This window comes from Opisthocomus hoazin, chromosome 3, assembly GCF_030867145.1.
Source record: "Opisthocomus hoazin isolate bOpiHoa1 chromosome 3, bOpiHoa1.hap1, whole genome shotgun sequence".
Lineage (NCBI taxonomy): Eukaryota > Metazoa > Chordata > Aves > Opisthocomiformes > Opisthocomidae > Opisthocomus > Opisthocomus hoazin.
In genome coordinates this window covers 5,675,820-5,701,229 of record NC_134416.1, presented here as the reverse complement: position 1 = coordinate 5,701,229, position 25,410 = coordinate 5,675,820, and the positions used below count along the sequence as shown (strand labels likewise).

At 40.5% G+C, this 25,410-nt stretch overlaps 1 protein-coding gene across 3 annotated transcripts in view; it reads right to left on the bottom strand.

Moving 5' to 3' along the window:
• TRAPPC9 (trafficking protein particle complex subunit 9) overlaps positions 1 to 25,410 on the bottom strand; it is a 553,794-nt gene that overhangs the window by 430,414 nt on the left and 97,970 nt on the right. For all 3 annotated transcript variants that reach the window (XM_075415508.1, XM_075415510.1, XM_075415509.1), the window contains one exon: positions 12,057 to 12,181. In XM_075415508.1, the coding sequence (XP_075271623.1) occupies positions 12,057 to 12,181 (125 nt within the window). The remainder of the gene's footprint in view (positions 1 to 12,056; positions 12,182 to 25,410) is intronic.

Below are 25,410 nucleotides of genomic sequence, written 5' to 3'. Positions count from 1 at the left end.
CGGGTGCTTTCAGATGTGAAGATGATCAGGATGCAATTCCTGTACAGCCTCAAAAGTGGCATTACATTTATGGAGTAACTGTTCCAGTTACCATAATTTGGAGAGCATGCCTCCTCTCTCACAAACTACTCTTCTGAGGAACACATCATTTTTATCCTAAATGACTGTTTACAAGCTTGGTTTGTTAAGCCCAACACATCAGAATTATTTTTTGAGGTAGGCCATTTGTTATTGTTTCAGGGGAAGACCTATAACGGTGATACATCATTACTAGGATCTAAGTCAAAGGAAATATAATGTATCTTCACAATGCTGCATGTAAGCTTGTATTTCTGACTAAATCACTCAGAAGTTAGAAAAAATATTTCCTCCAGGTAGCAGTCTTCCAGAGCTATAACAAAGTAGTCTCCCTTATTTTCAGAGGCAAAACAAGCAAATGGATACAAAAAAGTAAACAAGACACGAGTAGTATGTATTTGGTACATTATTTACCTACTATGTTATCTACTAGGCTCTAAAGTTATAAACTAACAGCTATGAGGATAAGGGTGAAGAGACCTTAGTAGGTAGGTTTTAATTTATAACTCCAAGATGAGAAGAGAAGAAATGGAGGAAGAAATGGTGAATTAAGATGTAGGTGAAAGGCAAGCTGGAGAATTGAAGATGGAATGTCCTTAGTGTTGCTAAGGCACCCATGGAACTGCCCAAGTTCAATTATGGTAACACAAAAATTGTTCAAGCAAGTCCTTACAATACAACATCACAGCACATTTAAAATGATTAAGATTTTAATATCTAGCTAAAAATGAAAATGCAGCCATGAATGTTACTGAACTTCCATGGAACAACTCACAAATGCAAAGCTACTAAACAGAACGTACAGATCCTCAGTTCAGGACAACTTTGTGTCACACTAAGTAGCAACAGGACTTTGAAACAGATGAAATAATAGTAGTTTCAAACTGAAATAAATAACATGGTTCCATCTATTCCTTGTATTCAGAATTCTGCTTTACAGAAAAAAATAACCCAAATCCATAAAATTACTTTTAATATACTTCAGCTTTTCTCCAACTGCTTGATGGAAGATATACAGTACATTGAAACTCTAATCTTATACTGTGTGACATTTTCTTCTATGCTTAGATCTAAAGATTTGAATGAAATTCTCTCTGATACTGTTCAGTAAATGGCATTACTTTGTCATAAGTGTCATGAACAGTAACATCCTTAAGGCAGGTTACAGTTAACTGTTGTAAGACAGCACCTGCATGACACTCCTTGCACTTAGTTTCACACTCACATAGGTTGAATTAAAATCTTAACTATACTTTCAAAAGTACATAATCAACTTCACTGAATCAATTTATGTAGGCCCTGGAGACCCTTCCAGCTGATCAGAGCTGCCCTATCACTTGGACTTATCAGTTCTGTCTTCTGGTGCATTTCAGCTTCGGCCACCACATTTTCCCACCAGAGCAGCTGCCTTTCTCCCAGCCAACTCCACACTTCTAGTTAAGATAAAATGCTAGAAATTATCATCACGAGTCTAGTAAAAATGAGCATGGCAAAAATCAATATCCGTAAGTTAAATGGATGAAAATACTACACAAATCTTTCTGAAGCTGAAGAGTGGAAATACATTTGGCTATAAAGTTAATATAATATCCAGAATATCTATTATAATTGAAATCTAAATATCAATTGCTTGGAAGAGTCTCTACTTAAAAGGGAAAGCAACTGTCTTCCGCATTTTCAGGTAAGTCATTCTGGAAGAATTCTTGTGTTGCACTCTAAGATTTTCTGCACTGAGGGGTAAAAAAGATCTTTTAACTTTTTTCATAAACATACTTGAGCTCACTCTGTTCAGCACCTGATGTGGCTGAGCATGAGTCAATTCAGAACTGGGAGACATGCAGTCAAAGAAGTATAGCACTATGAATAAAATAAGCACTGCTGAAAGAAAGCGTTTATTAGCTGAAGCATAGCATGATACCCAACATACTACAGGGCTTCTGATTCAGACCTGAACAATATACTCTCATTTTAGGAGCACGTACAATGAATCAAAATCCACCTGCAGAGAAGATGAAAAAACACGTTAAATTGGACATTGAGACAAAATCCAAAGTCCGAGCAGGGAGGCTGAGTACTGGTAAAGGCAGTTCATTGTTGTGAACCAAGTTTAACAAGTAAAGCAAGTCTTCAGAGCGCTGATCAACTGCACTCTTGGAGCTGAAACATTCTCAGTTTGGCAGAAGCAATCATGAGGACTACTGCAGCAACTCTTGACAGCCAGAGGATCAACACCAAGGGCAGTAAAAATGTACAAAGACTGAGAAATAAATAAATAGGGGACCTGAAATAGAGTGGTCTTTGATCTAAACCCCATGTCTGACCTACCTCGTTTGAACTCATTAAGGAGGAAAACTCAACATGCAAGAATTTGCAAGAGTACAACTCAAGTATATATATCCAGAGGTATCCTGAATTTGTGACACTTGGCCATGTGGCACACAGCAGCTTACATTCTGAGAGCTCCGGGCTACAGGTGATCTCTCTCCTCTGGGAGAGCTGTTGTGAGGAAACGTATCATGCAATTCAAGCAGAGCACTGAGACAAAACATCTCAATTTCTAATTACTATTAAAATTTCTTACAGAGCTGACTGGACTTTCACCACTCTTTCTAAATGTTTGTTCCAACCCTCCCCTCCCTTCAAGTTTTCACCTCAGCAAGTCTTCTCAACCCATCTTCTATTTTTCTCCATATTATCTTCTACTTTAACCTAGTTACCTTCCCCTCCAACTTTCTCCTTGACCTTCTACTTAGCCGATGCCCTCCTACATAAGCCCACTTCAATATTAAGATTTTCTGCTTTCTTATCACAAATTCATTATGGAAATAACCACCTACTGCTGCTCTATCCGTAGTGAGCACTTCTTAGGTACTATCATGATAAACAATCCAAAGTAATTTTTTGACTTCACAGTGATCTTGGGGTATCCCCATCCTCAAATGGGTTCATCTACCGTTACCTTCCGAGTTACAACACCGGCTCAGAGGGAACTCCTTTTGTCTGAAATATTTCCAATGGGTCCGCATTGGAACACTGTGAACACAGGTAACAGATATATATGAATGATCATGGAATCACAGAATGATGGAACAGTTTGGGTTGGAAGGGACCTTACAGATCATCTAGTCCAGCTCCCCTGCCATGGACAGGGACACCTTCCACTAGACCAGGTTCCTCAAAGCTCCATCCAACCTAGCCTTGAACACCGCCAGGGAGGGGGCAGCCACAGCTTCTCCTGGGCAATGTCTGCTGTTGATGCTCACTGACTATATTAATGACTCATATGTAGTCTGGCAAGCTGATGAAAAACTACCAGCAATTGTTCATCTCGAGATACTGACACGTCCTAACTATAGCAACGGGACTTTATTGCAGCTGAGTATCAAGGCCAGCAATGGCCATGGAGGACTCCTTGGGGAAAGCAGCTCTTGTGACTGAGGAGTCTGTTACTGTTCACATAAACTCTGTTTATTGTGTTGATGTCAACTTTAATTTTTCTTTGTTCCTCTTCAGACAAGAGGGAAAGACAGATGAAGTGTGATTTATATAGCAGATTGCACCTGCTGCAACTATCCTTGATAAGACATTTATTTGGGTATAAGTAGACTATTACCTCTTGTTTACTGAGTGACAATGGGAAAAGTCTGGAGAAAACACTGCTTTTGCCAGGCAGATAGAGAATCTGTCAAAAATTTTTTCTGTCAATACAATACAAAATATTTAATGCTTCTTTCATGTAAAATAAAATGGCAAAAAATAGGAAGTACTTGACTTTGTAAAACACATTGAATTGAAATTGCAGGTACTACAATGATAATACTGAATGTAAAATATCAGACGAACGAATTGAATTTACTCAAATCCAGGGGGGAGTAGCAAATTTATTTTTCCCATGGCTCTAGAGAATAGCTTTAGTAAAATATTTTCCTCGTGTTCTGAAGTACAATCCTCTCTAGGGCACAAAAGAGTGTTCATTTCTTGATGGAACAATTCACAGAAGACAAATATGGTTGGTGAGCAGAAATAGTGCTGAATACTCAACTAACTATTTATAGAACCAAAACCACTGAAAGGAACATTAGCAATGCCAAACTGGGCAGGGAACGAAAGTTAAGAGTGTTTAGACACAGACTACTCAAAAACTGCAGGCTTTCGTCCAAATCCAGATCACAATCAAATTTTGCCAGGCATGTACCAATGACTAAAATCCCAGCCCTCTCATTTTTGCAGAACAACTCTACTTTCACTATCCTCTTTATCTCAAGGGAATCTGCAATTCTTGGCCAGAAAGGCAACAGAAAACACTGGACTGACCTGGCAAAGGCTAATTTGGCTCATGTCTCCAATGTGAGCAGGCTTCAGGAAATGTGACTGGCTTTCTGGTACTTATCCCATAAATGTCAACTAATTATAAATAAAACCCACTACACTATTTTGATAAAAATCAACTTGGGAACAGAAGGAGCTTTGGGATTTTTTTCTTTTACAGGCTTGAAAGTTATTAGAGAAACAGAGACAGAGACTTGTGTCTTCCTCTTTTTTTCTTTATAAGACTTGATGTGTTTAATACCAAAGGAGGACTCGGGGTCACAGAATTGACACGCATAGTATTGAATTCCAAAACAGGACAGTGTGGAAGTAGACCATCTCACCCTGACTATATCTTTGTGCCTAAGATCTCATTCCTAAATTCATATTTAGCCAAACAAAAAGAAGGCATCTAAATTTCAGTTGTGCTCCATAGATTCAACACCCCCACTAACCTGAGCAGGACCCAGAACTATTTAAAAGTTAAAAAAAAAAAATCCAACTTGTTCTGTTTATGGTCTTAAACTTAGAATAGATTTAAGGCTTACTGGTAAAAGGAGTTTGACCTTAAAGAATCAACAATATAAAGTTTATCTCAATTAAAAGTATACTGTCATACTAGAATAGCAGAGCCTGAGAACCGCACAGAAAAATCCAGTTAAGGCCTGGATCTCATTTTAATACACTGCTGACTAAATCAGAAAAGATACACTGAAGACAGTGTATTAAACAAGATTGACTCTACATACTGTATTTTAACACTTCCTATCATTTACTCAAAGTGCAGGAACACAGTAGTTCCATGAGATTACTTAAACCTCTTCAGTTTCTGCAGCTGAAATCCCTAGGCTTACAGCTCCTGTTCAGTATGTAGAGGCAAATTCTCCTGAACACACAAGTTTCCAAATAAATATGTAAGTCAGACAAGGCCCTTGAAAGTTATAAAGCAGCCCTCAGTCTGCCATGCAACTGGCCAGTCATCAATGTCTACGTTTAAGAGCTTAAACTAAGATTTTAATAAAACAACAATACGCTTTCTAAGTCTGCTTCACCGAACAAAAAGACCTCTCCATTTCAATTCTTAGTTTGGTCTTTTATCCAGTTGGTATCATGCAGCATTTTTTAATCCCAGAAGATTTATTTCAAAGAAACCAGGGACAGGAGTTGGAAGCCACCGTGCTGCTAGAAAGCTATGACCTAGTTGAGCTTCGTAAAGCTTGGTGGGATGAATCCTATGACTGGAGTGCAGCTATTGATGACTACAGGCAGTTCAGAAGGGACATGTGAGGAAGGAGGGGTGGAGACGTTGCCCTCTACGTCAAGGAATCAATACCGTGTGAAGAGCTGTCCCTGAAGAATAGTCACGAGCACGTCGAAAGCCCATGGGTAAGCATCAGAGACCGAGGCAACAAAGCAAACCTTATGGCTGGTGTCTACTACAGGCCGCCTGATCAAGGGGAGCCTATTGACAAAGCCTTCTTGCTCCAGCTCCAGGAGGCTTCACGGTCACAGGCTCTCGTCCTGCTGGGGGACCTCAACCACCTGACATCTGCTGGAAAAGCAGCACAGCGAGCTGCAGGCGATCCAGGAGACTCCTAGAATGCATTGAGGATAACTTCTTAAACCAGATAATGTGTCCAGTTCTGGGCTCTCCAGTTCAAGAAAGATGAGGAGCTACTGGAGAGAGTAGAGCGGAGGGCTACGAGGATGACGAGGGGACTGGAGCATCTCTCCTATGAGGAAAGGCTGAGGGAGCTGGGCTTGTTCAGCCTGGAGAAGGCTGAGAGGGGACCTTAAAAATGCCTATAAATATCTGAAGGGTGGGTGTCAGGAGGATGGGGCCAAACTCTTTTCAGTAGTGCCCAGCGACAGGACAAGGGGCAATGGGCACAAACTGAAGCACAGGAAGTTCCAGCTGAACATAAGGAAGAACTTCTTCCCTCTGAGGGTGACGGAGCACTGGAACAGGCTGCCCAGGGAGCTGGTGGAGTCTTCTTCTCTGGAGATATTCAAGACCCGCCTGGACAAGGTCCTGTGCAGCCTGCTGTAGGTGACCCTTCTTCGGCAGGGGGGTTGGACTAGTTCACCCACAGAGGTCCCTTCCAACCCCAAACATTCTGTGATTCTATGATTCTGTAATAGACAGCCCTACCCAAGGGGATGCGATACTGGACCTGATGGTCACCAACGCAAGGGAGCTCACCAGTGACGTCAAGACTGAAGGCAATGGGCTGCAGTGATCACGCACTGGTGGAGTTTGCAGTCCTGGAGGACATGGGTCAGGCAAAAGCATAAAATCAGGACCCTGAATTTTAAGAAAGCCAACTTCCAGCTCCTCAAGGAGTTAGTCAGAAGCGCGAGTCCTGCCTGACCAACCTAGTGGCTTTCTCTGATGGACTGACTGCATCAGTGGACAAGGGAAAAGCAACAGATGTCATCTATCTGGACTTCTGTAAGGCCTGTGACACAGTCCCCCAAAACATCCTTCTCTCTAAATTGGAGAGGTATGGATTTGATGGGTGGACTGTTCAGTGGATAAGGAATCAGTTGGATGGTCGTATCCAGAGGGTAGAGGTCAATCACTCAATGTCCAGATAGAGATCGGTGACAAGTGGTGTCCCTTGGGGTCTGTATTGGGACCAGTGCTGTTTCAGTATTTTCAACAACAACATAGACAGCGGGATCGAGTGCACCCTCAGCAAGTTTGCAGATGACACCAAGCTGAGTGGTGTTGTCAACACACCTGAGGGAAGGGATGCCATCCAGAGGGACCCGGACAAGCTCCAGAAGTGGGCCTTCGTGAACCTCATGAGGTTCAACAAGGCCAAGTGCAGGGTCCTACACCTAGGCTGGGGCAACCGCCGGTATCAGTACAGGCTGGGGGCTGAAGGGATTGAGAGCAGCCCTGCCAAGAAGGACTTGCAGCTACTGGTGGATGAAAAATTGGAGCCAGTAATGTGCACTCACAACCCAAAAAGCCAACTGTACCCTGGACTGTATCAAAAGCAGCGTGGCCAGCAAGCAGGTCGAGGGAGGGGATTCTGCCACTCTCCTCTGCTCTGGTGAGACCTCACCTCGAGTCTTGCATGCAGCTCTGGAGCCCTCAGCGCAGGACAGACATGGAGCTGTTGGAGCAGGGCCACGGGAGGCCACAAAGATGATCCGGAGGCTGAACACCTCTGCTCTGAGGAAAGGCTGAGAGTGTTGGGGCTGTTCAGCCTGCAGAATAGAAGGCTGTGGGGAGACCTTATAGTGGCCTTTCAGTACTTAAAGAGGGGATTATAAGAAAGATGGGGACAAACTTTTTATCAGGGCCTGCTGCGATAGGACAAGGGGTAATGGTTTTAAACCAAAAAAGGGGATATTTAGACTGGATATAAGGAAGAAATTTTTAACAACGAGGGTGGTGAAACACTGGCACAGGTTGTCCAGAGAAGCTGTGGATGGCCCCTGCCTGGAAGTGTTCAAGGCCAGGGTGGATGGGGCTTTGAGCAACCTGGTTTAGCAGAAGATGTCCCTGCCCATGGCAGGGGTTTGGAACTAGATGATCTATAAGGTCCCTTCCAACTCAAACCATCCTATGATTCTATGGTTATGTTGAACCAAGATATCTTGTTGAGTAATTCTCCTTTTCACCTTGTGACAAAAAGGAACTACCAGTGAACTACCATTACATGATGATAATCATTGTGACTTTAAGGATCAAATTTCCATGAATCAGACCGATCTCTAAGTCTCATGTCTGCAATATTTGGCATGGAGAAAGAGTGTGTTTCTTCCATCACTGAGGAGAACTAGACTAAGCCAAGTAATCTCAGCTTCCAAGCTTGAAAATCAGTACAGAATTCCCTAGCTTAAAAATAACACATTCTTTGCTGAGAGTATTTGTTTAAATTTCTCTCCGCAGCTTATTGAGACATAGAACAGCTGAATATACTCAAAGAGCAGCAGATTCAGCCTTTAAATAGACTATTCCATTTACCAGTATAACCACAGCTATGCAGGGGCTAACTCGCTCTGCTGTACAGATGGACACTAGAACAACTCAGGGTTTCTGACAATGCTTACCACAACTACTCAGTAGTGAACAGTAGAAAAGAGTACATCTGAATATAATATTACACCGTGATATTCTATTCAGCTTGAGGGTATAAGCAAGCTTTATGATGAGGTCATAAAGTAATTTTTATACTGAATTTATGCGGTCATTATAACAGTCACTTCCAGAAGTCAGTGATTGTTTTATTGTAGCAAACTTGAAAACCTAGATTGCAGAGAAGTTCAACTGCAATAGTGGCAATACCCAACACTGAAGCACAAAACTTGTAAGGAAAACAAGCGGGGAGGGAAGGTTTAAGCATTAAGTCTTATAAATACCCAGACAAGGACATTTCAGAATCAGCAACGAGAAGCATTGATTTACATGAATTTTCATTTGCAAAAATTCACCTTTATTTGAAAACTAGCTTATGCACAGCATACAGGATTGAAAATTAAGTACTCCTCCTGAATATTCACAATTGACACCTATTGCTAAATCATGAATAAATGACAGCATTTTCACCACAGATACAAATTGCTTGAGATCAATCTTGTTTCTTAACTTAAAAACTCCCACTTGCTTTTTACATTAGTCCTTGTCAAACCACTTTCATTGGCTTGACCATTACAAGATAAATCTTCAACCACAATCAAGCAATCATCCTAAATCGTATTTTGCAGGACACAGGCAGTACCCCATATGCGCTGAATTGTTCTGCAGCAACAGAGAGAAACTCAAGTATCTTTTAAGGAAGTTCTAGGGCACTCCAGAAGATTCATAAATATCAAATATTTTGAGACTCGGGTTCAAAGGGAACCTTGGATCATCCCTCTGGCATATACCCCAGCTTGCTACATTTTAGATAACAACGTTCTCACTGAGCAAAAGCCTTTGCATTTAACAATGAACACATGTATTTATATATATTTCATTCTGAAAGATATACATCTAAAACCAAGCAAGTCAAAACCAAAATACAGCAAATTCCTCAGAACCCAGCCAAGAAAACTGGACCAGAACACAGTCTAATTACATCTTTAAATGCTTAATTGACTCAATTATTTACAATAACTGCCTGATATTTTATTTGGAACTTGTCTAGCTTTTATTTTAAGCTACCGGTGGTTCTGGTATTTCTTCCTACTAAAGAACACTGTCAAAGTAGAGAGAAGTCGCGACCAGAAATAAACAGATGGTAATAAACGGAAGCAGTAGACAGCAGGGGAAAAAGATGGATATAAAACCTCAGCACAGAATGACCAGCAGTCCAATGTCACGTAGTCATCTCAATGCACCAATGCAATCTCCTCAGTTATGACAGGTTATTTATTCTGGTCATTTGCCCAGTACCAACTATGTATGTCTATGTACACAGAGACTTAATTATGTGGATAGTCTGGTGAATTGAAAAATATTTCTAAGATAAACAGTTCTGAACTTCATAAGCATTTTTAATCCAGGCAGATCAAATGATTGGATTATAGTAGTTTAACTGGGACAAACTGGGATAAGATTATTATTTATGAATATATTAATGTGGTAAATAGAAATGGAAGTTACAGAACTGGACATTTGTTTAAATGGAATGAGCCATGACAGTAAATCACCCTACAGATGCTGATATCTTACTGTGGTTTTCTCTCTCTTCTTCCACTATAGACACCAATCTTATATATATTTGAAAAATCGAAGTCATATTTTTCCTGTCATGGATGTCATCTGCAAATATATGATCAGAATGATAATAATTTCAGTAACTAGAAGCATAATTTTGTAGAATTCCTCCAGAGCTTTATCCTGTTCGCTATTTTAACACCCTGGGTTTTATTTTCCCCCCTCTATAAATCACCTCTTCTAAACATTACAAACTGCAAGGTTAGTGATTAAGCCTGTTTTAAAATAGATGTTAACACAGTGAATTGTTCATTTTGGGCATGCTATTGGAGCTGAAGGCAGTCATACAAATCAGGCTTGATACACAGATAAATTTAATGAGCAAGGAATCCCTTTACGCTATTGGAACATGTATTCACTATTGAACATACTTCTGATCACCTGCAAGGTCCTTTCATCACAAAATACTGATTAATTAAAACAAAATTCATTCCATAAACCTAGCAACAGAATCAGGCATGTGCAGTCCCACCAGATTGTTTCACTATATGCGTTAAAATAGAAGTTCTTGCTTTGCAGGTCTCCAAGATCCGTGTAATACCATCACAGAAGTTACTGTGAAGTTGTAACTTCTTGGTTGCCAGGACAACTGGCTGACAAGCAAAAAGTGCACCAAAAGTTTTTTTTCATGTATGCGGTGCAAAGAAATTATTCATTTCTGGATTTGTAGTCCAAATTCAAAATAACATTCCCCTTGGTTCTCTAAGTCAGAAGACTCTATAGGTCAGACATTCTATACAAAGTCTGAACTTAAAAATTCATGCTGGACATTTTACCCACTTAAATATCACACTGTTTCCTCACTCACACTGATTTGTATTTATGCGCAACTGGGAAATATCTTGCTATGCCATAAAGTACAAAGAAAGGCTTTACTAAATGTTTATCATCTTTCATATGCTGCCATCATCCTTTTTGTACTGTAGAATCAAATGATGATGAATTAGCAGTACTAATGGTCCAAAAGAAACGTACTCAAAAAATTAATAGCATCACCTGTTTATTGATCAAATAGACTGTAAATAACCTCACTGGGAAGAAAGCAAATTCACATGCAAAGCGAGTTACTGAGAAAAGCAAAGCCTATGTTTGGTTCTCGGCCAAAGACATGCTGAGCCAAATACCGCAGTGAACAACACTCGTTCTAAATTCTGACTGAACAAATTAAGGCCAAACACAGGTCCATGTGGGAAATGTATCAAATACTACAAGGCATGCAAAACATTCACCAAAGCTATGGAAGAGACCAATGAAGTGCTACAGTACATTTTTGTCAATCTTTGTTATTTCAATCTTAAATTAGATCTTCTGCAAATCTGGCCAGTATGAAACTTATTCTTCTTTCACTGCTCAAAACAAGAAGTTTACATCTTCAACAGGTAAGATCTTCAACAGAAAAACAAACAGTAGCTTATTCCAGGGAATACTAAAAGAAAGCACAGTGCGGCTTCTACCTACACAATTGTTCTTTCATTCTGCTCCTTTTATTTACTTTTCTTTCGGCGCTCTCAACTATTCTATTTTATTACTTATAGGAACACCTCTAAAAGGCTTACTACTAGAAGTGTGAAGATAAGATTTTGATCCAAAAATGTTTAGAAGGTACAAATCCTTCCATACATTCTAAGAAACCCAAGAGTGCATACAGAAGCACCCTCCATCAGAGTATACAGCATAAGAAAGCAACACGAGGTGCAGAACTGACAGCTCCTTGAGTATACCGTACTGATAACCAGCTCGCTACAATTTCTACTGTTAGCCTGATCTTGTTTTGCCTTTTCGTTTGTTTGTTCTAATACAACAATCCAAACACAGAACATCAAGCTGTTCTACAAGAAAACCAAAGGGAAATATTTATGAGACAAGGAAGCCTTTATTTTTTAATCACACAACAAACCCTAACACAGCACAATGAAAACCACATCTTTTACTTATTTTGATGTCACTTACTTACCTTCACATGACTAAAGTCACCAACTTTGCTGCTTTCTTGTGGATTAATAGGTTTAGTCTCTACTCTCGGTTTGACCACTTGCCGAAAAGGACTGGAGAGCGGAAGTCCACTAACACTGATTCCATCTAGAAACAACATAAATGAAATTACTTTTGCTTGTCTAATGTTATGTTTTATTCCAATCAATCCATATCTGTATTATTACATGAAAAGAAAATACACAAAAACAAATATTAACATTTTATACAACAAGGCAAAACAACAGGTAAAGATTAGTTTGCTGTATTTGTCTTCAGAAGCCAAAAAAAAACCAAACAGAAATACACATAAAACTCAGTGAAGGTCACAGGAAAGGAAGGTAACTGCATTTGAAATATCACAACAGAGATGTCAGAGTTCATAATCTAAAATTAATTTTAATATTTACAATATTACAAATGAAAAAAGTTAATAGTTTGTGCTTTTCCATGACAGTGACCCTACCAACTCCTTAATATCTTTAAACAACCTTCCAATGTGAGGATTCCTTTTTCAAGCACATCTTGTGGAAAAGAACAGCAAATAGAGAGGTCATGTTTTGTACCGTATACTGAAGCAAAAATATATAAAACATTTGTCATGTGTAACAAGGACAGAATCGAAACTAAGGTTTACGTTGTCACAGTCAACAAAAAGTTATACAGAAATGGGCATCCTTAAAGGAATGTCCTCAGTTTGGCATTTACTAGCAGTCTGTGTACCGGCATAAAGTGTAGCAATAAAAGCCAATATGACAACGTAGTAGCATTTTTTATTACTGACAAGCTTGTATAACTTGAAGGTAAATAAATAAAGTAGAGCCCAATTGTGTTTCTCAACTTACCAATACTACATTCTGAGCACGAATCATTAAAACATGTGAAAACTACTGTTGAATCAAAAAAAATCAGAAGACCAAGAAAATTAAAATAATGAAGCTTCAATAAACATTAAAACCAGATTCAATATTTGTTATTATTTAGATTTACATCCAAAGTCCAAAGAAAAGCAAGATTTTGTTCCTTTATGTAATGCAGAGCAACTGCAATCGACAAACAACAATTAAATACAAGGAAAAACTCATATATTGCAGCGGACATATATCCAAACATATGGGAAACATCAAATTATTACACAAAACCCAAACATATTTCCTTCCTGGAAACTGCTCCTATCAAATTATAGTTGCTAATATCACATTCCAATTCCATGGATGACCTCAAATCTGGACCTGTTGAGGATACATTCCTTAAAAGAAGAAACCAGAAAAACAAGATGGAGCATGAAATGGTTTTGCTTCATTAAAATCCAACTTCACAGGTACCCAAATGAGAAAACAAAGGGCACTTCGTATATTCCTTCACTAACTTCCTCTAAAACGCACCTTGGTTCAGCCTTAAAGGTACAACACTATGATAAACATCACATTTGAAGATTCTGATTCCAAAGCATTACTAGTTAAAAAAACCAGGCAAGTTATTAATTTACAGAATCACAGAATGGTAGGGTTTGGAAGGGACCTCTGTGGGTCATCTAGTCCAACCCCCCTGCCAAGCAGGGTCACCTACAGCAGGCTGCACAGGACCGCGTCCAAGCAGGTCTTGAATATCTCCAGAGAAGGAGACTCCACAACCTCCCTGGGCAGCCTGTGCCAGGGCTCCGTCACCCTCAGAGGGAAGAAGTTCTTCCTCATGTTCAGACAGAACTTCCTGTGCCTCAGTTTGTGCCCGTTGCCCCTTGTCCTGTCGCTGGGCACCAATGAAAAGAGTCTGGCCCCGTCCTCCTGACACCCACCCTTAAGATATTTGTAAGTATATATTAGGTCCCCTCTCAGCCTTCTCTTCTTCAGGCTGACCAAGCCCAGCTCCCTCAGCCTCTCCTCATAGGGGAGATGCTCCAGTCCCCTCACCATCCTCGTAGCCCTCTGCTGGACTCTCTCCAGTAGCTCTTCATCTTTCTTGAACGGGGGAGCCCAGAACTGGACACAGTACTCCAGATGGGGTCTCACTAGGGCAGTGTAGAGGGGAAGGAGAACCTCCCTCGTCCTCCTGGCCACACTCTTCTTGATGCACCCCAGGATCCCATTGGCTTTCTTGGCAGCCAGGGCACACTGCTGGCTCATGGTTAACCTGTCATCCACCAGGACACCCAGGTCCCTCTCCGCAGAGCTGCTCTCCAGCAGGTCTGTCCCAAGCCTGTACTGGTGCATGGGGTTGTTCCTCCCCAGGTGCACGACCCTGCATTTGCCCTTGTTGAACCTCATCAGGTTCCTCTCTGCCCTACTTTACAGCCTGTCCAGGTCACGCTGAATGGCAGCACAGCCTGCTGGTGTGTCTACCACTCCTCCCAGTTTGGTGTCGTCAGCAAACTTGCTGAGGGTACATTCTAACTCTTCATCCAGGTCGTTGATGAAGAAGTTAAACAAGACTGGGTCCAGTACTGACCCCTGGGGGACACCACTTGTTACCGGCCTCCAACTAGACTCAGAGCCGCTGATGACAACCCTCTGAGTTCTGCCATTCAGCCAGTTCTCTGTCCACTTCACCGATCACTCATCCAGCCCACACTTCTTCAGCTTCCCTAGGAGGATGTTATGGGAGACAGTGTCGAAAGCCTTGCTGAAGTCTAGGTAGACAACATCCATGGCTCTCCCTTCATCTACCCAGCCAGTCATGCCATCACAGAAAGCTATCAGATTGGTCAGGCATGATTTCTCTTTGGTGAATCCGTGCTGACTACTCCTGATAACCTTCTTTTCCTCCACTTGCTTGTTGATGACCTCCAGGATAAGCTGCTCCATCACCTTTCCCGGGATGGAGGTGAGGATGACCGGCCTGTAGTTCCCTGGGTCCTCCTTCTTGCCCTTTTTGAAGACTGGAGTGACATTGGCCTTTCTCCAGTCCTCGGGCACCTCTCCAGTCCTCCAGGACCTCTCAAAGATGATGGAGAGTGGCTCAGCAATGACATCCGCCAGCTCCCTCAGCACTCGTGGGTGCATTCCATCGGGGCCCATGGATTTGTGGACATCCAGATCACTTAAGCGATCCCTCACACAGTTCTCCTCGACCAAGGGAAAGTCATCCTCTCTGTAGGCTTCCTGTCTTGCTGCCGGGGCCTGGGATTCCTGAGGGCCTGCCTTGGCACTGAAGACTGAAGCAAAGAAGGCATTCAGTAGCTCTGCCTTCTCCGCATCCTCCGTCACCAGGACACCCGCCTCATTCAGCAGCGGCCCCACATTGACAATTAACTTATATGCAAAAAAAAAAAAATCAAGTGAAAAGAAAGATCATTGTTTCTCAGGAAATTACAGTTTCCATTGCCAACCATCATCAACATCATCTGCTTCCTAAAAGGTCAATAACCTTTACAGATTTCGGCAAAAGATGTATTCACATACACCTATGTACTTCACATGGGCAAAGCCTGACTTGATGCTGTTTATTTGTACTGGTTTTGGCTGGGCCAGTTTAATTTCTTCGTGGTAGCTGGTATGGGGCCATGTTTTGGATTTGTGTCGAAACAGTGCTGATAACACAGGGATGGTTTCATTACTGTTGAGCAGTGCTCACACAGAGTCAAGGCTTTTCTGCTTCTCACCCCACCCCACCAGCGAGTAGGCTGGGGGTGCACAAGAAGTTGGGAGGGGACACAGCCACACCAGCTGACCCCAAATGACCAAAGGGATATCCCATACTGTATGGCGTCATGCTCAGCCATGAAACTGGGGGTAAGAGGTTGGTGGGGGGATCGCTGCTCGGGGAAGGGCTGGGCATTGGTTGGTTGTGGTGAGCAACTGTTTTCATTTGCATCACTTGTCTTTCTTGGGGTTTACTTTCCTCTCTTTGCTACTTTTTTCCTCTTTTCATTACATTTTTTTAAATTACTATTATCTCTTTTTTTAATTATTAAACTGGTTTTATCTCAACCCATGAGCTTCTTTCTCACTTTCACCCTTCCAATTCTTCCCCCATCCCATCAGCGTAGGGGGGTGGGAGTAAGCAGCTGTGTTGCTTAGTTGCCTGCCAGGGTTAAACCACAACATCCTCAAAGCTTCCTCTGACTTCTGCAGAGGACTGCCAGAAGCTGAGTGATGTCTCCAAAAAGCCGTTCTTGCAGTTGCCACAGTGTACTGCTGGCACCCCAAGGGCCAAGGTACTACTCTTCGGAAGACGCTATTACTGAAGTAGTGGAAGGAATGACCCAACTCTCAGAAACAAGTCTCAGTGCTTTAGAGGATGGGAAATCTAAAGGATGGGAAATTTAAAGGATGGGAAAATTATTTTTGATGGTTCTGGTGACCTTCACTCAGAAGCAAAAGAACTAGTAGCTGAATCAAATATGTATCAGTATTTGCAAGGAGTGCACGAAAAACTGCCTTTTTCCCCCTCAACCTGCAGCACGAGTTGTCCCATTTATGACCACTGTTCATCAGATGTAAGTCTTTGTGCAACAGTTAGGACGGACTTTGCCACACCTCGTGTTTTGGTGCATGATTTTGAAGAAAATCTCATTATCATGCCCACTTACTCAGGTTTGCAGAGCATTTTCAGCGCATGCAAACCAGATTCTTTTCGGAGTAAACAAAATCAAAGATTTCAATCCCAGACTACAGGTAATGTACTCCAACCTCTAATGGGAGCATAACAAGCAACAAGCGGCCCTTCCAACAAATTTGGATCACATATGTGGAGGGGATATTTTATCCAGAGGGCCAGAATAAGTCTGGCCTCAGGTGAAACACAGGAATCTCATCATAACTTACTGTAGGAGCTTTAGCACTGAGTGCTTCAACCTACCAATCTATTCCTGCTGCATCACCTTAACGCAGATACAGCCTTCAGTCACTAAATCCAGCAATTTAAATAAGGAATAACAGTGAGATCATCAGGCAGTGTAAGAATAGAAGAAAGCTTTGTGTGATCAGACGTTATACACTACACGTTTAAAACCATCATTTAGAGTTTTATTGGATGTAAGATCCAAAGACAACAAAGCTCCTAATGAATTTTCAGAACCTCACAACTTGCAGTCTACCTGATCAGGGTTGCCAATCATCTGACAGAACCACTTTCTGTCAGTCAGATTACTGTTTCCAGCCACCTTCAGACAGCCAGCACAGACCAAGTATTCCTCAATGGACAGTCTGAAAGAATTTAAAAGTGAAAGACTAACACTGTATGTTCCAATGTTATACCTTCACTAAAGCATACTGCCAAAGCTCTGAATATCTTGTTGTATCAGTTACTGGGGGAGAGCAGGACAAGCACGTGAGAACACCCTGCCTGTGCAATGTAGCATTATCAAGAATTAATCAAAACTTACTCTGCCTAGATTTATTTATCCATATGCAAACACTATTTGGGACAGTTCAGCAGTAAATTTTTTAACAGGTTACTGTTAAGGGACAGACATTAAAGTGACTCACATAGATTTACCAAAGAGAAACACATGAGGAAATACCGTTCCATCTTTTAGATGGCATCATGGATAAGAACAACAAAAAGAAGGCATCACGAAGTCTCAAATTCAAGCAACAGCAGTCCCAGTTACACATCCCAAAGGTTTACATTTTGATTAGTAGCTTGTTTGATAATCCATGTATTTTCATAAAATGGTTTGGGTTGGAAGGGACCTTTAAAGATCATCCAGGCCAAACCTCACTTCACCTTCTTTTTTCACCTTCACTGTTGTGTTCTTTTCCAGGTTAGCTAGTTAACGACTTACACATTAAAACAAAAACAAACAAAGAAAAAGCAGTAACAAACAAAAAAAACACCTGAGAGCAACCAGAGCACGAAGGGAACATGTCCACATTGTACTACTTTGAAACGTATGCAGCATTAGCCTGGTTTTCCTCATTGTTAGAATTCTGCTTTTAATCCCTATGAACATTCAAATTAAGAGTGTTTATTAATACTAAATACTAAAACATATTTGTTCCTTGTGGGTCCACTGCAGAAAAATCCATCAGCAGCATGTAACTGACAAAAGAAATCTGAAGGGCTAAGTCTGAACAGGGTAGCTAAAAATGGGAAGAGAATCAGATGAGTTATTGTATGACTATCCTAAAAAACTGGAAAACACATCAGCTAAACTTAGTAGTTTTTATTCCTATTCATCTAAAATTAAGAAAGCCTTTTCTCTTATAACTACATGAAATCATGCAGTATTTCAGCCTGTGAAGACCAGAGAACAGGAAGGGAGATGACAGCACAAAAGAATTTTGTATGGGCTAATAGATATTTTACTTCTAACTTGTACAAGAAATAACAAGCTATCAAACCAGTCCTAGACCAGCCCTCAGCATCCCTTAAAAGCCAACTGCTATTAAAGAAAACATACTTAGCCTGAGATTTGATGCAATGATACACTAAAAAGTTCAAGACAGCTTGCTAACAAAACTGATCATAAATCTATTTGATGGCAGGCTCTGCAATTCACTCTTTCTTAATTAAAATTTGAAGTTTTATCTGAGGAAAAATAATTCTTTTCAAATTGATGAATGATTTTCACCAGTTCTATATTTAGAACAAAAGCTGAAACTGATTGGTGCATAAAATTACAAAGAAAAATATGACAAGAACCAAGCATGAAAAACTGCATGGCATTAGTCAGATTTTTCCATTTTATATAAGGCACTTTCTTTTAGAAAGAAATGGATAATACCTAAACCAACATCATGGCCATACAACTAATGCCTTTCTTAATTGCTTTACCTTTAAAAACCCCATTCTATTTTCATCTGGGGGGAGAGGGGAGAAGACAAAGGTTGGTTTAAACCTTTTGTCTGGAGAAGAAAATTTTTTCACCTTTACACTGTACATGCAAAAGGAGGTACGACAGCAAAGTAAACACTGATTCTGCTTCAGGCTAAGAGGAAAGTCTAAGGCAGCCATTGAGTGGTCAAACTTTCTGTTTCAAGCCCGTGGCATTCAGAGACAGCACATAATAGAGCGCTCGGTGCCAGGCACTGTGTTCTGCTTCAAACAACTTACCCCTTCACAGCTTTAACTGTGCAAGGGGACTTCTCTGCCAGAGGACAACAAAAATTAATGTTTTGCTGCTAACAATTTTTTTTTTAATTTTTTAGCTTTTCTGCTCTCTGACCAGGCAGCAAAGTTGGTTAGACATTGTCCAGCTCCTCTGCAATACGTTTGTCACCATGGAATGGGGAAACACATTCTCTTAAAAGCCCTGATAGGTTGCAGAACTTAATGACGGCAGAAGAAAACAGGTGACTGAAAAATTTAGAGCATCAATGAAGCAGTTCACCAGAAGTTTTAAATTCCTTGATATTTATCTTTTTTCAGACTTCATACATCTTATTTTCTCTCATGAAGTTTAGAGATTTGAAGATGCTAAATCCTCCACAGTTTTCTTCCATCAATCCATACTGTCAAACAGCTTGAGCAGACTTTCACTATAAAAAGAACAATTGCCTTTCTACTCTGTCCAGAAATCTTCCTAATTTCTAGAATCCACATTGAATATTGCCATGGTAACAGCACATGACCAATACTTTTTCTATGGTAACTGCAAAAACGCAGCTTGCCTTTCCAACATCGCAGTCACTGCTGTCACAACAGAGCAAAATTTCTTACCGCCATATCCTCCCTCCTCTCAAATGTGAGGTAAATTGTCAATTTAACTTCATTAGCCACTTTCACAGCGTGCTGCACAGAATAACCCACACAATTTTGTATTTGAATGAGGGAAAGTTTCCTAAGGGAGTTAAACCTGTAGATTTACAACCTGATGAGTAAACACTGAAGGGCGAGCTGGCACGGGACAGCTCCCGTCCCCACTGTAACACACTGCTGCTCCCTTGTAACGCTGTGTTCTACACCGATCACTGGCCTGATCCAGGTGACAAAAATATATCCACTTTTCAACTGGTGCACCACAGCTACGGTGGTCCCAAACTCTGTGTCAAGGAAACCCTTATATAACTTTACCACTGAAGCCAGGACACCACAGAAGTTTGTTTATATTCAAAGGCAGTCTACAGGTAACTGGCAATACGTCACCTGAGATGCAAAACAGCTTTTAGGTTAAACTGCTTCTTCTCTGCAGAAGAAATACTTATCATCCAATAACAATACAAACCTGCTTATTGCTGTTTCCTAAAAACATATGAAATGTACTTAATATTATATGTAGAGTGTGTCCCTGCCCAGGTGCTGGCAGCGGGGCTGCAGAGGCGCCTCTGTGGACAGAGGAATCGCTCCTCCTGTCCAGCTCCAGACGGGGAGCGAGCAAGCAGGTGGCAGGGGATGGGGCGCGTGTGGCTCTTAGCCAGGGTTAGCCACCACATATTAAAAAACACAAAAACCTTACAGTAACTTCTTTCTTACATGAATGTTTTAACAGTATGAAATAATAACCCAAGAGATATGTGAGAGTTTTTGGAACGTACACAACTTGTGCATAAAGTATGAAAACCGAATGCCCCCTCAACCTATTTGTTTATTTTGTCAGCACATCATCTGATGGAAAGTTCAAAACAAAAAGCCTCCTGGTAGGCAACTTCTCCTAAGAATAGCATAACAGTTTTAAAGTACTTTCAGCACGCAGAAAAAAGAGAAAAAAACAACTCGACATAGGAGAAAGAGGATGCTTACCAAACCAGAATGTGCCTTTTTATTTTTTTCCCTAGAAAAAAACACTTGTGTTCTGCTGAAAGCAGGCAGAATTCTAGAAACTTGCTGTCTGCTGCAACAAAGGGGAATAACAGAAGAGCAGACAGAGTTACAGGCAATATAATCCGCTTCACCCTTCACACTACAGGGGAGCGAGAAGATGCAGTTCCTTCCCTTCAGACTATTGCACAGGAGACCACAGGCAGCGAGCTCCTAGGATTGCATCCGCTCTCTGGCTCCCAGGAGCCAGGCAGAGACGCCACGTAGCAGACTAAGCGCTTCTTTGAGACTCCATTACATCTGCAAGAGGATGGTAATAATAAGTAACAATAAAAAATGCAGTCTAAGTAAGGATTCCTTCCTGAGGCTGGTGAACTGATGAAACTAGAATTGGAAGTTAAATTTAGAATAAGGCGAATACAATAAAAAGGAGCAAATGAAGTGTAAAGAAATTCATAATCAAAGACTAGAGATTATTTCTGCACACTACGTTACACGCCAAAATAAAGTGCCTCCGCAAGGAAGTAACAGGATGGCAGGTCAATTAGCCTGTATATACCAGTAATAAATCTATTGCTATTTGCCTCATGTCTGTCTTACCTATTTAAATTGCAAAGATTTGGGGCCTGAAATACCTCTTTCTACATGTTTGTATAGTGGCTGGTACAACTGATACAGGCAAAAGTCCTATGGCACTTATATACTGTTAAAAAAAACACCCTGTATCAGTCAAATTATGAGACAAGATTATCTAGATTAAAAGGAAGTTGGAAGAGAAGAAGTCACCTTCTGTAAGCAGTAATGCTGGAATTCAAGAAGACATCTGTAAGAAAGTTCTCAAAAACTTAATAATATTTTTAAAGTAATGGGGAAGAATTTATGGATGACACAGAAGCATTTATCATTTAAAAAGAGAATAAAAATCCTCATTTGCTCAGATTAACAGTGCAACCAAAATGAAAACTGACATCTTCAAACTGCAGAGACCTTAGAAATGAAGTCACTTTGAAAAAATACTGTGAATGATTAAAGCTAACAAAGGCAACCAAGCATAGTAACATGTAAACGATCATACTGAAGTATCTCTGAGGACTTCCATCATTCTGTTCAGTAATACAATTATAGTAACAGACTCCTCTAGGCTCCTTAGTTTCTCAGAAGACCTGTCAAGACTACATTTAATTTTAAACCTAGGTATCTTTCTAACAAAGAAATGTATTGTCTATCCATTATACAAGCACAGGAACATTTTTAAGTAGGTAAAATCTAGCCATTTAAAGAAAAGCAACAATGTGCGTATCAAACAGACAATTGCCTTGTATACCAGTATTAAAAAATATTAAAGATCACTGCTTTTAGAAAGATGCTGTTCTTTCTCTGCAACCTTTTCTCCCCCAGAGAAGGGAAGGTGAGACTTAAGGCATAGATTTGCTTCTCTCTTCGCATGTAATTAATTAGTTCCTTTGATGAGTTTATGAATTTACATATTCTCGCACCTGTTTTTATGTTCCCTATACACAGAATGAATGAACACTAACATTTTACATAATGAAGTACTCATTATAGATTAATTCATTAACTTTGCAAAACACTATCCCCATGCAACAGAAGCTTCCCACTAACAAGTTACCATTCACATGCAATCCAGAAAGAGCAGCTATTGTTCTTTTCCCATTTAGCATCGGGGAAATACTGGATTTCAGAAATTAAAGTATAATGACTGGGAAGGAGAATTCATTACACTCATAATGTGAGCATCCCGCTGACCTCTTTGATTTAACAGGTGACAGACCTTACTGCTTAAGCTCCTTAAGCCTGGCTGTACCAAGCAGAGTGCTTCCTCCTGTCCGATCTAATGTAACAAACTTCGAATCAAATTGAATACGTACACTGACTTTTCTGACCAGAGAACCAAGAACATGCATAGCAGGAACCCTGAACCACCCAGCTGAGGGACAGGACATCCAAAACTTCATTAGCATTTGCACCAAACAGATCTCCTACAGGAAACTGCTAAATCTTGGTCAACTGCCCTCAAGACTTAAGCCTGGTCTTCTTAATCCTAATTAGTAAAGTCTCTCTAGAACACCTGCCCAGTCATACAAAGTTTTTGCAGTAATTAATTCCAAATATAATGAACCAAGGCAATCTAGAATGTGACACAAACCTTAAATGACATGTTTAATAGGACGCACATTCTTCTGCGATGTTATCTGCCATGTTACTAAGCCGTATTTGCATAAACCCAGTTCCCAGCATGGAAGCCTACAGAACACAGACAGAATGGCATGCTCCTGACATCACAGCTAGGATCTTATGAAACTTAGCGACTGGGCAATAAAACGTCGAATGAGATTCAATATAAATAAATGGGAAAAAACAACGCTAAACTTACATGTGAAATAAGAGGTTCTCAGCATACCATTACTGGTCAGGAGCAAGATCCTGGAGCTATGGTTCACAGATTCATGAATCTACGAACTCATTGTTAAGCAACAGTCAAAAAAGCAAATGACAAATTGTGCATTATTATAAGGAAAGTACTTAAACAAAATAAAAGGCATCATTAGGTCACTACAGAAATACATGGATCACCTTTCAAATAGTGTGTACATCCTACTGCAAACCTACAGAACGGAAAGAGTTCACAAGGGACACAGCTGATCAATGTATGGGACTGTTTCCGTACCAGGGACAACTAAGCCAGTTCGTAATCTTCAGTCCGTGAAAGAGACCACTGTGACAATAACATGAGGAAATGTATAAAATCATGAGGGTAGGTAAGATGTTTAGGAGATGCACTGTTAGCTGTTTCTTGCATTTACAAGAACCAGGTAATAAGGACACCAGTAAGTGCAAAGCTGCTAAAAACAATTTGGCTGTGATTCTTCGTGCCACAGCATGTTGTGCAGCACTGACAAAGAGAATGAAGAATTTTATGAAAGAGAGATTCACTAAGGATGACCAACAATGCCTAAAAATAGAGAAACCATATCAGGCTCTGGAAGTTTCTAAGCTAAATAGAGTTGGAGCCCAAAAGCCTAAAGGAAAGTGGCATGTATGTTCATGATTCTCCCTGTATTCTCCCACTGACATCTGCTCTTAGCCACCATCACAGCCAGGGTATTGGACTAGACAGTCATTGATCTGATACTGTACAGCCACTCGTGGTTTTGCTTCCTTTAATCTAGAAGAACATCTAACATTTTTCTTTACGAGACAGTACACCATCAACACACAAGAATCAGATCAGCAATTCTGATTGATAACTTAATTTACTTTCCAATTGAATAAGTGTATCATCAGAAACATCGGTAATTTATCCTTTCTGTAGTATGCCCTGATTACCAACAGCGTAAAAGGAAACAATTTCAGCAGCAAATGAAAACAGATCAAAGTAACAGATGCTCTGCTAAGGGCATTACTTTTAAAAGGCAAAAGTATTTTGATCATCATTGTAAATCTGGTCTTCAAAAGAAAAAGGTACCATAGCTATCATATGATTAAAAGTCATGTCATAGTTGCCATTGATTTTTCTAGCTCTTGACTGTTCTTCACATCAGGATATTACCTGCCTCTTTAGAAACTACAACATTTGTGAAGTTAAAAGCAATATAGGAAAATCAAAGTAGCAAGTAAAAATGTCAATGTACTTAGCATCTCTGATAATACTTTCGAAGTACACACAGTACATAGCACCCAAAGATACCAAAGCTCTAAAGAAACACTAACGGATTCTACTCCTTTGTCATCACTGAACGAGAAAAGGTTGAATCACTTCCAGGCTTCAGTTACACAACCTTTCAAAGAAGCTGTAGGCAGAAATAACAAGGTAAAAATATTGTTCCAAGATGTTGTTCATATGTGGTACCATAAATGTTAGATATAGGTAAAAGCCAGAGGCCCACATCCACTATCCCACAACCATCCTATGTCAATACCAAGAAGCATGTATGTTATTTACTCCTTCTATAGAGTATTTTGTTTGTATGTTATTTCATCTGAAAACTGCTGGACAAATGCAGCTTCAGAGTGTCTTTAAAGCTTTTGGAGACGGCAAATTAAGGAAATTGTATATATTTCATATATATAAAAGTTACAAAAAACGAAATCACAGAACTGGAACTTGTCCTGGGTTTGGTTGGAAGAGAGTTAATTTTGCTCCCAGTAGCTGCTGTGTTTTGGATTTCGTACAAGAAGAATGCTGATAACACTCCTGTTTTCAGTTGTTGCTATGGAATCAAGGACTTTTTCCAGTCTCCCATATCCAGCTAACGAGCAGGTGTGCAGGAGCTGGGAGGGAGCACAGCCAGGCAGCCAGCCCGAGCTGGCCAACGGAAATATTCCATACCATGGATGTCAGGCTCAGTTTATGGATGGGGGTTGGCAGGGGGGCAGGACTCTCTCTCTCGCTTTCTTTTTGCCATCAGTTCAAATCCACTCTGGCCCAGAAGTTCTGTCTTTTTCGGGAATTTCATGAAATTTGCAAGTTCTGGGTTCTGTGATCACTGCTTAGGGACTGGCTGCGAATCAGTCGTTGGGCGGTGAGCAAATTGTATTTTATATAGTTTGTTTTGCATATTCATTATTATCATTAGTAGTATTAGTATTTCCTTTGTTGCCTTATTAAACTATCTTTATCTCAACCCATTTGTCCTTTCCTCCTCCCCATCCCACTGGGGGGGAAGGGGAGGGGT